This window comes from Gambusia affinis, linkage group LG05 (genome assembly GCF_019740435.1).
Source record: "Gambusia affinis linkage group LG05, SWU_Gaff_1.0, whole genome shotgun sequence".
Classification (NCBI taxonomy): Eukaryota; Metazoa; Chordata; class Actinopteri; order Cyprinodontiformes; family Poeciliidae; genus Gambusia; species Gambusia affinis.
This window is the reverse complement of record NC_057872.1, coordinates 14,952,015-14,966,184: the sequence shown is the minus strand read 5'-3', so window position 1 is coordinate 14,966,184 and position 14,170 is coordinate 14,952,015. Positions and strand designations below refer to the sequence as shown.

Here is a 14,170-nt window from a genome sequence, read left to right as displayed (position 1 = left end):
CCCAACCTTCACTCAAGCATGCAGAGAACAGCAGTGAGGAATTCTCCTGCAAGCACAGTTGGAATGATCAAAGTGAGAATAATAACATTTTGAGCGTTGATGCAATTTATATGACTAATTAGTTTGCGAGCATCACTGCTCACATCCAACAAGTGCTCACTGGTTTCCATAATCCAATTCCCGCCCTGCTTTGTTTTTTTTCCCTCTGGCCAGAGAGGTGCGGCACGGATCTGCTCATGAGGGCAAAGGAATGCTTTGCATGAACAACATGTATCCTCAGGAAAAACATGACTCACTGCTGACATTAAATATTTCTGCAGAGTAGCAGAGAACTTATCAGGATTTAAGGTTTGCTATTTTATCAAAAATGAGCCAAGGAATTAATCACCTACCGTAAATGGCTTGACACTATAGAGGGAATACCCAGGTAGGCAGTAGGATTCATGTATTCCTGCTGTTTTCACCACATTCTCATTTACCATCTGAATACTTCAGATTGAGACTCATTGGACCAGAGAATGTTTTTTTTTTGTTTTTTTTTTTTGCAAAATGAATTGTATTCAGGGCTGCATAGTGGCGCAGTTGGTAGAGCTGTTGCCTTGCAGCAAGAAGGGTTCGATTCCCGGCCGGGGATCTTTCTGCATGGAGTTTGCATGTTCTCCCTGTGCATGCGTGGGTTCTCTCCGGGTTCTCCGGCTTCCTCCCACAGTCCAAAAACATGTCTGTCATGTTAATTGGTTTCTCTAAATTGTCCCTAGGTGTGAGTGTGTGTGTGAGTGTGTTGTTTGTCTTGTATGTCTTTGTGTTGCCCTGCGACAGACTGGCGACCTGTCCAGGGTGTACCCCGCCTCTCGCCCGGGACGCAGCTGGAGATAGGCACCAGCAACCCTCCCGACCCCATTAGGGAAGAAGGGTGTAAGAAAATGGATGGATGGATGGAATTGTATTCACTGTTTCCTGTTTTTTGCTGCCAGGAGTTGAACACAGTGAGGCTATCGTAGCCCATCTGCTTTAACAATGTGCATTCAGAGCTAATATTCTGCATAACGTGGTTGTAATGAGCAGTTTTTGTTGATAATCAACAAGGCTTTCACTGGATATTTGACTCTACCGGATCATTCTCTGTGAACCCCAGAGGTACTTGTGCATGAAAATCACTGTAGATGAGCAATTTCTGGAATATACAAACTAACCCGTCTGGCACCAGCAACACTATCATGTCCAAATGTTCCTCATTCTAATTCGTGCCTTGAAATTCAGCGAATCACATTCTCCACCTCTAGTGTCTCAGAATGTTTTTAAGAAGTTGTCTAAGTTTTTTTTATTTATTATTATTATTATTATTATTATTATTATTATTATTATTATTATTATTATTATTATTATTATTATTATTATTATTATTATTTTAGTAGAAAAGAAATCCACTGGAAAACAATACAATAGCACATTTTAAATAGATGCTGTCTCACTAGTGAATGAAAAATCAAATAATGACAGCAGAAATCCAATTGCTTAGGTGTTTGATTCGAAAACAGCACTTTAAATGGGAGTCAGTGGTACAAAATTGCAGAAGAGACACACAATCCTGAAAAATACAAATTTCTCCAAAACGTCCCTTTGGATAAACAAAGCCAAAGTCAAGCAAAAATAAAAACACAGAAAATGTTGCAAGACCAAAAAGGGCTAAAGGAAGATTACATTGTGTTTACTCACAAAAACTTGCATTTTAAAAAGCAGTTGAGTGACAGCATTATTGCTAGTAAAAAGGTCCCCATATAAATGGTTTATGTTTAGTTATATTTATTCTTGCCTTGTTAGGTGGTACTGCTCTAAATCTATTGCTTTTACTGATTACGTTCTATTACTGTGACGACTAGGAAGTTTGAGAAATAGCTATGAACTATTGGTGCGAAGTAGTGATGTCAAAGTGGAAAAATATGAGAAATGTACTTGTAAAAGTAACATAAATCCAGTCAGAATATCATAAAAACTAACAGGTGCTGATTTTACAGACTGCAATTCTTTTTCAGTGATTATGATAAGTATTTCAGTGCTTTGTTCATCTCATCGTTCATATTGACCTATGAAACACAGCGACAATGTTTCTCCTGATCCCTCGTAACATCTTTTCTTTTCTTTTTTTTTCTGTTTGACTTGCTTCCGATGGTTTTCCTGAGTGATTTTGCAGATCATTCCTTCGTTCCTAAAGCATAGAAACACTCCTGGGAAGCCTTAGCAACAAACTCCAGTACATCTGACTGAATATGAAACAATCTTCTCTGACGGCTCCATCAGTTCTGGTGGCGACTTTGCAGCTGTAATGTGTTGCAGTCTTTCCACAGTGGGATTCAGTATGCAGATTGAGCTTTTTATCTCCAGTGAGAGAAGAGCTTCCTTTCTACACTTGGTTACGTTACCAAATTTCTCCCACATTCCGGAGCAGACACACAAAAGCACCTCAGAAAGACATTTTTGTATTTAAATGTGGTATTAAATTGTGGTAATGTTAATTTTTAAGACCATGGATGCCAAAGTGCAGAGCTTTAGATCTATTGCACTGGAACCAATAGATGCATCTCCACTCCTATACACCTGAATCTAATAAGCAGGATTGCTGGCAAGTCTCTGAAGAGACTTTTCATTTAATGATGTCAGTATGGCAGCTGTCTAGGAATGAACTTGGGCACTCCTGTTTAAGATCAGTAGATAAGGTCGAGGCAGGAAATGATGCCACCTACCCCAGGATGTACCATTCTGACCATGCGTCCATTTGGCATTCTTCCTTGATATTTGCAAAGAGAAATATGCCAACTGAGCACCTAAGAACTTTTTCTTAGGACTATTTTGTTTGTGTGACTGTTTGGAGTCAAAGTAAAGCATGTTTGCTTAACAGCAGAGCCCTGGTTGGTTTACAATAGAAATCCAACCAGCGAGTCCTACAATAAACCCACACAAGCACAGAGCCTAAAACATCCCATTTGACCATAAGATTGTAAACCTTCATTTTGTAAAGCAACAGCGGTAAACACTCTGTCGACTTTAATTATACACCTAGTTTAAATTTTTAAATTTAGATTAAAAACTCCTTGTTACAGCATAAATAGTAACTTCACTCCATTAATTACAACACAAATTACACTTTAGACATGCCCTGACAAAACAGTTGTCTGGCTACAATAAGTGCTTGTTTGTTACGTTTTTCTCCCACTTCTGGCTCACTTTGTCCTGAGCCAGATGTGGGAAGAAGCTGTGAGCTGAATGGCCTTGAAGTGGTAGCTAAATATTATTTCCATGGTCTTTGTCTTTCAGTTTTGCATTTTCAATGTGTAATATTTACATCAATGCCACCTACTGATACTACGATAAAATGAAAAACAAAGTGATCTTGATTTTTATTTCTATCTGAAGCTCTTTTTTATAAGTTTTCTTATAAGACGTTTCTGTTTGCTCAGTGTCATGTAAAAAGAGATTGCCCTCTTAAAGCACCCTTCTGTTTTCTTTGTTTCTTCTTTTTGGTGACATGGAAATGTTTCAGATCAAACATATTTAAATATCAAAAATAGATATCCTGAGCAACCCCCAGAAGAAAGCAGGTTTCAAATAATGATTTTATTCATTAAAAGATAAAAGCTACACAAACCAGCCAGGTCCAATACATAATAACGTTTTGTGCCAGCCTGGATGGAAACAGTTCCTGTTAAGCATTTGAGATAACCAGGTAACTGTGAATGAGTCTTTTACCTCACTGTGGAGGAATTTTGGCCCACTCTTCTTTGCAGATAAAAGAGAGACAAAGTCCAAGTAAAACTGTTTGAAGATCTTCTGAAACCCAGAAGAGAAGTTGTTTTCCTGACCACTTTGAAAACAGAAAAGTCGTACTCTTTTTAAGCGGACTGTAAGGAAATCACGGATGGAAGTAACAATCACACCGTCTTCTACGTCCCACTTTGTGCTGAGAAATGTGCTGCTACACGATTAAAATCCTGTCTTCAGCGCAGTGGAACAGTCAATGTAAGACGACACACTACAGCATTTGTCACTAATAGAGGGTGATGTATTGTTAGAGCGGGAAGAGTCATTAAAACGTGACATTAAACTGCAACTTGCCCCGGGGCATTTACTCCATCTCCTCCCTTCTTTAATCTAATGCAAAAGCGCAACCCATCGTGTAATCCGTAAGTGTTCACATAAACATAATTCACTGCATTTTCCCAGAAGAGGGTCTCGCTGTAATTACCTCTCCCCTGCTTTGATTGCGGTGTTTGTGCTTTTATCGCAGCGGAGATGTTGTGTTGTCAAGTTCCTGCCACAGTTTAACGCAGATCAGGTGGGCATAAAGACACGCAGGCGTGCGTCGCATATTGATTGTGTTTGTAGAAGTGATTAGACACTGCGCGTCCCAACAGGCAGATGCACAGCGTGAAGCCTGATGCATAATTATAACAAAGAGAAACACCAGTGGCATATAATCATAATAAATGGCTCATATTTAATACGCTTGGGAGTAGAGGAAGATTGAGATTTTAATGAAAAGTATTATAAACATTACTGTATACTCATCAAAACCCTGGTTTATTTTTTATATTTTTTCAGATCCTGATGACTATCAGCCACCCATATGGAAGTCATACTGTGAGTATTTATACGTTTTCTGCTAAAGCTTTTAGCCTGACATTTATAATATATATTATTTTGGGGAGAAACATGTTACACTGACTTCCTGTTCTGTAAAGCCTCAGGTCTTGTTTTTCTCAGTAAAATTAGAAACTGCTCTTTCTTCTGCACAGAAGGTGCACAGTCAGACACACTCGCCCACATACATAAATGCAAAACAGCAGATTTCTATTTTCTGTGTAAAATAGGTTACCAGCAGCCAGGAAAACAAGATTTCCCACCTGCCGACAGGCTAAGTTAAAATAGAGCTGTCAGAGGACCCATTTTAGTACACAATGTGTTGGGTTTTTTTATGAGGGAGATTATTTAACTCCCCAGAGCATGTTTGATATGTAATAGAAAATACATCTACCCTTATGTCCCAAATTTCAGTTTGACTAGTTTATTTAAGTCTTTGCAGCTGATAAAGTTCTGTGTTGATTTTCTAAAGCCTCCTATCAGATTCTTCTGGTTCTCTCCAGAGGTGTTTTTTTAGAGGTGTCAGTGTCACAGCAGTGGATGGTGTCCAGATCTTACAGGTTGGCTTAAATCAACTTGACGAAACATGAAAGTTCACAGTCAGGAGCCTTCCTTCCCCCCACCAAGAGAATCTGCTGCAGTGAGGGCTGAGCTGAGCCACACAGTGATTTCTCACCTAGGACTGGTTGTTTTTCATGAAAATATCATCTCTCATGTATAGAAAACTCAGTGAAAAAGATACAGTTTGCAAGCAGTGAGCAGAAGTTCACAGTTTGTAACTGATTGTTTCATTTCTGTTCCAAAAGATTTTGACCTGTGGTTTGCTGTAAATAGCACTGAGTTGTGCTATATTTATTTTTTGGCATTTCTGATTTGAGAATAACCTGAGTATTTTAACTGCACTGCATCTAATACATATTACATGGTTTTGTACATTCACAAGTCAAATGTCTCTGCTTTGAAAATAAAAGATTGTGATTGAATGTGTTCAGAGTTCAACTATAAATTCAGCCTTAATTCACATAATGCATTTTCATTGTATTGCTCATGTCCTGTTATTTACACACTCTTCACCCTGATCCAATGCACACGCCATTCTATTGGCAGGCTTAGTTAAGATGGGTTAAATTCCTTAAAATAAATTAATAACTAGTAGATTACTGGTAGATTACATCAGACTTTTATTTAACATTAGGCTTTATAAGCCATGAGTTCATTATGTAATGCATCAACAAGGTTACTAGTCTTGTCTCCCCTAACCAAAGCACATAGATCCAGTATAAGTCCCACTAGCATTTAGCTAGCTCCCAGTTTTGATGTTTGTAATAGCTGGACAGAAAAGGTCTCTTCCTGGCTTGTCTTCCAAACACCTGGTTGACATTTAGATAGCATCTCGTGGTTGTTATGGAGACTTGATGACCCCAAAATGCCACTCTTTGCTGTAGATCTCTAACAATAAGCTCTGGATGTTTTTTTTTGTTTGTTTTAACCTCCATTATTGTCCGTCTTAGTTTATTTGGTGACAAGATGAATATGAATCCTTGTCTAACCTGGTCGTCAGTACATTAGATTCATTTATTTCCTCCTATCACCGAAAAACTGGAAGTGATCATTAATGAAACATTACTAAACAATATTACATTAAATATTAATGGTGCCAATAATAGTACCGCTAGTTATAGTTATGAAATTAAAGGTAGGGTTTGTCAACATTTTGAATGTGGAAATGCTACTGCAAAAGAAAACATGCATATGTCGAAAGACTTTTATCACATTTTCACAAGTGGAAGTAGATAAGCTAATAGTTTATTTTCTAATAAAATGTATTTTCCTTAGAGCAGTTATTTTAAAGCCATTAATTGGGAAACATTGTTTTCCAATTGTTTAGTATAGCTCTGTCTATACATACTACAAAACAAACTTGGCTTGTTTCCTCTGAACTTTGTTTTAACTGTGTTTATTTTGGATGTCACATCTGCTGCTTGCATGCAATTATGTCCTGCATGGAGCTGTTTATAGCTCAAAGGCCAGACAAACTTCATTAACATGCATGTTTTATCTGACAGTGTACCAGCTCCAGCAGGAAGCGCCAAGACCAAAGAGGATCACATGTCCTCAGGAGGTCAGTGCATCTGAGAATGTTAAAAAGCTGGTTACTGAAGGGAGCTGGAGTGAGTTCATGTTATGTTAATGATTTAGCTTTTAGAAAAAAAAGAATAAATATCTGCATCATCTGTCCAAAAACCTGGGAAAATATCACAATTTATTTACTTTAAACCTGATGGGTAATAAACTACTGCAGCACACATACCAATTAGGCTTGACCTAGTTTTGGCAATTTGAAACTGAGCGCTTAAAAAGACAGAACTTTGAGAGTTTTTATGAAAAACTGAGTTACAGCACTGATGAAGAGAGCGCATGTTGCATCTGTTGTTGAATTCGTCAGAAGAAATGCCCAATGTCACCTCTGAACATGTGGTTAGGCACAAAAGTATCCTGAAACACCTGCTGGCCTTGTTTATCTCCTCTTTATTTTCTCTTTACAAGCCGAGACTACCAGACAAGAGCTGCATTCTGTCTGGAGATTAAACTAAGCTTTTACTTTCAGGTTTGAAGCTTGAGTTTATTCCTGGGAAAATGATTGAGTGCGGCAGCTGGAAGCCAGACCAATCATAAATAATAACCTGTCTGGTCTGGAGAGGCTCCCTACTGCTTTGAATTCACCTCGTGACTGAATGTTTAAGCAGTGGCGCTAAAAATTAAGTGTTGTCCTTTTATTAGCTGATTTTTTTTACAGATATTTACGGTGAAACTTAACAATGTGTACATGTCAAGCACATCATGTTTTTGACCTAAAAATAAAATCTCACCTGTTCTTTCAGTAAATTCTGTCTGAACAGTGTAATTACAGACATTTTGAACTTTTAAAGGGCTTATATAATATTTTTATGACTCCCTTCTCGAAAGTGGAGAAATATATAAAAACAAATAAATAGTTAACACACTGTCCATCAAAACACAGTGTATCAAGAAGACTTCTGAGGCTTAAATATAAGTTCACATGGTGAGGTTAATGTAGCGACTTGTTCAGTGAGGAGGACAACTGCAGCTTGTGACCCAACAAACCGCCACCCTACCCAGGGATTTAAAAGGGCTTTTTGGTAAATCTAATCTGAGTGTATTTCGCCATAGAGGCATCTGTCATCAGAATCACTTTATTGCCAAGTACCGCAAAAAGAAAACCTTTTTATTATTTTATAATCATATAAACATGTCTATAACTTGTTGTTTTTTGTCTTTAGAAGGCACTTCAGGCTAATGGAGAGAAAGTTAAAATACTGATACACAATCTGTAGTTAATTTGGCACAGAGACAGCTTACCAATACTCTGTTGAAGCTAAAAGCGGCATGACATTGTGTAATTCTTTTTTTTTTTTTTTTTTTTTTTTTTTTTTTTTAGAATTACTTATCTGCTTGAACTGGAATGATTAATTTAATTAGCACATTGTCAAAATGCTTAGGACTTCTGACTCTGAAATATGTCAATGACTGCCTTTTTATCAGCCTAGAAAAGAAGAATAGATCCAAAGAACATTTTGCTGGGAAAAAAACCAAAAACTGCGTTATCAAAACACTGGTGAAATTTAATGCACTTTTTAACTGCCAATCTTCCATTGTATAACCCAGCAGAACTGATGCGTGTCTCATCCTATTTTGAGTGCTGCCACACTTTGATGAGCAAAGTAAAAGCTCTAGGGCTGGTTGTGTGAGATTAGTGGCAGGCTGGTAATTCAATACAAAATTATGTTTTACATTATAAGAAGTCCTTCTATTAGAGCGTCGCCACTACCAGCTCTGTAGAAGGAATTTCTGGGTGGTGAAAAAATATATATGTTTCAGTGTACTTTCACTCAGATAGCTTCCCCTTGACAGTGCTGTGAAGACCAGAAAATATAATGGTGGAGAAAAAAAATATGCTTGCAGTCATATATCTGTACTCCAGACACCTTTTACACCCTGATGTGTTATTCTAACATGCCTTATATTAATTTCTTTCCAGCTGCTCATCTTTTACCTGCTGTTTTCCAGTGCGGCCTCTAATTTATCTCCCCCTACTTTGTGATTGAGCTTTATGGTTTGCTAGCTGTGAACAGACGCGGGGCCCCAGATGGAGATAATCTGGCCTGTGGTGTAAAGTCCTTTATCTTTCATGCGGGCTTTAAGGAACAATTTGCAGAGCTATTAATTTGAGCTTTCATATCACACTGCTGCAGCCAATATTTCTTCCCCTGGTTTACAGATGGAGAGCAGACCCAAGTACTATGGCAGAGAGTGAGTTGAACCTGAATGTTTTTTGTCTTTGTATGCTTCTTTTTTTATATAAATGCTTTTCTATATCATTTAAAGCCTTCATCAGATAGTAATTGTTATGTAAGTGGGCATATGAGGTTTTTTTTTCTCAGTTTTACATGTAAATCTTTTAAGTTGTTGATAACAAAAACCTGCTTTTGTTTATTTAACAGATTTCATGGGATGATATCTCGAGAATACGCAGATGAGCTGCTGGCAGGCAAAGAGGGTGCGTACCTCATCAGGGAGAGCCAAAGACAGCCAGGGACTCACACCTTGGCCTTAAGGTACCAACATCTCCACAAAACCAGTAACAAAACCGATTGGCTCTATCATCAGCTTTCTGCTCATCTTTTTACACCACATGTTCACCTGTCTGTGAATTTCCATCCAGCTTTGGACACCAGACCCTCAACTACAGATTGTTTTATGACGGCAAGCACTTTGTCGGGGAGAAGAGGTTTGAATCCGTCCATGACTTGGTGACAGACGCCCTCATCACCCTTTACATTGAGACCAAGGCAGCGGAGTACATCGCCAAAATGACCACCAACCCGATCTATGAGCACCTTGGCTACACGTCGCTGCTCAAAGACAAAATGGTGCACAGGCTGAGCCGTGGACGCACGGAGCCTCGCAGGGTCACCTTCCAGAGTGATGACAGGGTGAGTTTGATTGGTGTTCATGTCACATAAAGACGTATGTTCTCAGCAGCGGTCTAGCTTCAGAACTATTACACTCTGCTTTTACAGAGATGACTCGCATCTTTATTTAAAGTAGACCCTATCTTCAGCACCGAAGAACAAGGAGTCCCTCAGTAGATTGTGCAGATTCACACAGAGCCCCAATATCAGCATAATGGAGTTAGAGTGATTACATAGAGAGAGAGAGAGACGGAAAAACGCCTTTAATCTATGACAAGTCAGCACTAGTAGAATATTAATCTGACAAGAGCCTCGAAACAGCTTCACCAGTTTTTTAATCTGTTGCAAAATTTATACTGTTAATTAATGTTAAACTGGGTGAAAAGCTCAAGATGCAAATATTCATGAGAGGCTAGCTTTTCAAAATGCAACGTATTATATGATTTAATTTAAATGATTGTATCTATCTGCTAATTCTTTACATATTTACAATATCCTACCGAAGGCAGCAGGTTTCTGGAGCCTTTCCCAGCAGTCAGTCTAATGAAAGGTGGTGAAGATCTGAAATGGATCACCAGACCACCACAGAGCCCAGATCAAGTAATCAGTACAGTACCTTGCAAAGGTATTCAACCCCCTTGAACAGTTTCACATGACTTCACCTGAAAACCACTAACATGATTGTATTTTACTGGCACTTCATGCAATACTTCAACACAAAGTAACACATAATTACTTTGTGGAAAGAAAGTAATACATAAAACTGACCTGAACTTAACCTTTAGAATCTGGGTCAAAATTAGTAGAAAGATGGTTGGAGCTAAATAGAAGGCAATCCTAGATGAAAATTGACCCAGCCAGGGCTACAATGTCAACTTTGACCTGATGAAAATTCATATCTAAATCACACTGATAATCATTGGTCACACTTGAATATTGATGTTGATAGCTGCTTTTCATCCAACCTGCGTGAAAGCATATCACCTCACACTTTTCAGATTTTTATCATCTAAAAACGTTGAACATCAGTCTTGCTTTTTCTTCCACTTCACAGTTATGTGCAACCTTGTGTTGGTTTGTTATATGAAATCCCAGTAAAATACAATGAAGTTTTTTATAAAGAGGCTAAAGTGGCAGAGGAATATGACTAAGTTTTGGGTGGTTCATTGTTAATGCAAAGTCTTTTTCTTTTATTTATTTTTCTCAAGACATAGTTTGAAACACTGATTTTGATCTGGCTAACACACTTCTACCATTACAATAGAAAGATGAGGGTTGTTTTTTTTTCTGAGGGCAGACCGACTGAGGGGTCAGTCTGCCCTGTGACTGAGACGTACATTATCCTTACAGCCTTTAGGTGTGTTCACTGCTGCCATGCTTCGTTGCTCACACTGAAAGGTAATGATGACCGAGGGGACTAGGACTTTGCTCTCCCTGCCATCTATATCAGACACCATGGTTTGAAGAGAGACACATCTCACATTGTTCTCCTTTGGCTCTCTGGCTGGTTGGAGACTGTGAATGATTTATCAACAAGAAACAAGAAAAGCCTGTTCCTTTCATAGAAAGGAAATGTCCCTCCACTAGGTGGCAGTCTTTAACTGTCTCTTCTGGTCTTTGTAGTCCTAAGAAATTGATGGTCACTGACAGATGCTTGTGTTTTCTTGGCCTTGTCTTTTTTTTTTTCTTTTGTCCTGCACCATCTCTTTGATGTAACTCTCAGTTTTGACTGATTGCTTTGGGGATCAATTACAGACGACAGCCTTCATCAACAGTAGTTGGAGCTGCGTTAATACAGAGTCTGGTTCTGATGGATGCCTCTTCTTATTGAGAGGGACTGGTCCAAAGAGAGGTTTTTGACAGTTTATCAATACTATGGATTTTAACTAAATTGTAACAGGATATTTTTGACTATCTTTCTGGGATACACTGCGATAAATTAGATCAGAACTGCTTTACTTATTGTTGAATGATTTGGATTGGATTAAGGTTATAATATATTTAGTTTTTCATATTTTCTTGTTCTCTCTGCAGAAGGCCTTGAGATGACTTCTGCAGTGAGCTATAAAAATAAAACAGAATTGATGAGAAGATTATTAGTAAAACTGGCTACTAATAATTCTGATTTGTTTTCGGAAAACTAAATCACTTTTTTTTTTATCTTAAAAACAATCAACCAGTCTGTAATTAATTTACTGAAGTTTGAATTTAAATGCATAAGGATGCTTTTAGATAAATTGTAGGGGAGCCCACAGTGGGTCAAAAAACATCAACTGATCTGTTTTAGTAATCTCCAGAAAATACTGTATTTTCTGGAAAATAAGCCAAACTGGAATATAAGTCTTATTTTAAGAAAAATATATTATGAAGGGTAAAAAACCCATCACATTACATTGTAAATTGCCTTTTTAAAAAAAATTAAGTTACACCTTAAATTATTTTGGGTTGTTTTGGGATTCTTTTTAAACTTTTACATTCTGGCTTAACTCTGTTTTTTGAACTATAAACTTCAGTTCCTATTTCATTTTAAAATTTATATTTCCTGGAGGACTGTGCGCTACTACCATGTTCTTTTTTTGGAGTTTCTTTGTCACCTTTTGGATGATGTTGATTAACTATTGTGTTGGGCTTTTGACTTCTTCTGGTTTGCAGATTGTCCTGCCTTCAGTGTCATTCTTTCCCTGGATATGTGTGTATGTATCATTCAGTTTCAACCTTTAAGTCCATTCTTAAGAGCTTCAATGCACCACTTAGTCACCCACCCACTAGTTTGCATCCGAGATCTCTCTACCTCTTGTGGATTCTTTTTTTCCTTTTATTTATTTTTTATTCCTCCACATTTTTTAGTCAGCATTTGAACAAATTTTGACTGTTTGGCTTTCAACACTCTGAGGATACAATCTCAATGCACAATGACATCTGTCTACTATAGGTTACATAGCTATTACTGAGAATAACGTCACAGAATCTCACTTTACAAAATGTGTCATAACCTTTTTAAGCTGGGTGTGTCATTATTCCCAGGATCTCAGTGATTCCCACTTCAAGTAAAATAAAAGCATTAATCTGGTGAGCTAGCAGCTCAAACCAAACCACTGCTCTAACATGTTTAAACCTCCGGTGCGTTCTTAAAGGCAAAATTTATGCTTTACTTAATATATTTTTTTAACTTTATAGATTCTGTTCTCCAATAATCTCCCACACTGCAAATAAATGTGGGTCTTTTTAAATGTCAAGTTGTTAGTTGTCTCGTCGTCTGTAAAACTGACAGTATCTTCCTCATGCCAGCTTTTACACTTTCGGATTCAAATTCAGTGACGGCTGTGTTGATGTTAGACTTTATCAGTCTGCTTGTGACTCACAAACAGAAAATCTGTTCTCTGTCTTCTCAAAGATTGGAGAAACCTGGGGCTTACTGCCTGCATCTGTGGTGGCTTTTTGAACTTGATGTTTACCATTTACTCAGACACGCCCTGAGGCCCTACAGACATAGTAGTTTCACTGTAAAGTCAAAATCTGTTTACTTGGGGTCAAGTTGATGTCTATATAATGCTGCAACTGTAAATGCTCGTGCAATTAAAAGGCTGGCAGGAGGTTAAAAGGTGCGTTTGACTAGATCAACCTCTTGAGTTTCTTGCCCTTCAGTGGTCATGATACTTGCCACACTGGTGTGGCTCACAAAAGGCTAAATACCATTGAAGAAATTATCTTTTTAGTTTGGGATAATTACCTGTTCTCGCCCGATGTTTAAGTCGTAAAATGTTAAAAGTACTCCTCAATTTCCACACTTAAATGTACTCTTCCAGCCTTTTATAAGTGGTTATTTATTTCAGCCTTAGACATCAGAAAAATAGATCTGTTTGCAATGTTCCCAACATGGACAAAAGTCTCAATTTCATCTTATTTTCTCTTTGCTAACCATCCTCACAGTATAGCCATTTTTTTGTCATTTTGTTGCCATCAAGGCCTTTTTTTGTACTGCTCTCTGACTGTGCTGTTCTCCACTGGGTCTACTCAGCTGTGCTCTCACAAAGCCTCGCTGGAATAAAAGAGCGCTGCCACTGGAAAGAAAGCCGAGATTGTTGTGTGGACCACCTTTTGTGCCCTTTTTTGTCCACACTCTTCTTTAAGAGACAAGTAGCCATCTGCCTGCAGACAAAAGGGAACCAGGCCTCGCCTCCCTCCCCAAACCCTTCCTCCCTCTTCTCAAGGCTGAAATATCTCAGAGCTGCCTATTCCTCATCTGTCTCCACAGACATAACTTTGGAGAGGAATTGCCTGGTGTGGCATGTTTAAGAATGTCGACTACAGAGACAAATTTCTTCACCTGTCCTGTCGCTCTTGCAGCTATGGGTCAGTTTGCGTGTGCCCGTCAAACAAAAAGAACTAACTGGTGCACAAAAGTCTTTCATTCGTTTACTTTTGTTTAATCCTCAGAAAGCCCATTGAGGAAGCATCTTCATTTTCAGTGCTTTCATGGCTTTTATATTAAACATGCTGTTTATACAGATTACAAAAAAACAAAACAAAAAAAAAACAAG

The 14,170-nt window shown here is 38.1% G+C and overlaps 1 protein-coding gene across 1 annotated transcript in view; it reads left to right on the top strand.

The window, feature by feature from the left end:
• The window catches only part of chn2 (chimerin 2), a 34,319-nt gene that overhangs the window by 8,976 nt on the left and 11,173 nt on the right, over window positions 1–14,170 (top strand). The window contains exons 2-6 of the mRNA XM_044117592.1: window positions 4,597–4,635; window positions 6,702–6,757; window positions 8,936–8,967; window positions 9,159–9,272; window positions 9,380–9,650. Coding sequence (XP_043973527.1) covers window positions 4,597–4,635; window positions 6,702–6,757; window positions 8,936–8,967; window positions 9,159–9,272; window positions 9,380–9,650 — 512 coding nt within the window. The remainder of the gene's footprint in view (window positions 1–4,596; window positions 4,636–6,701; window positions 6,758–8,935; window positions 8,968–9,158; window positions 9,273–9,379; window positions 9,651–14,170) is intronic.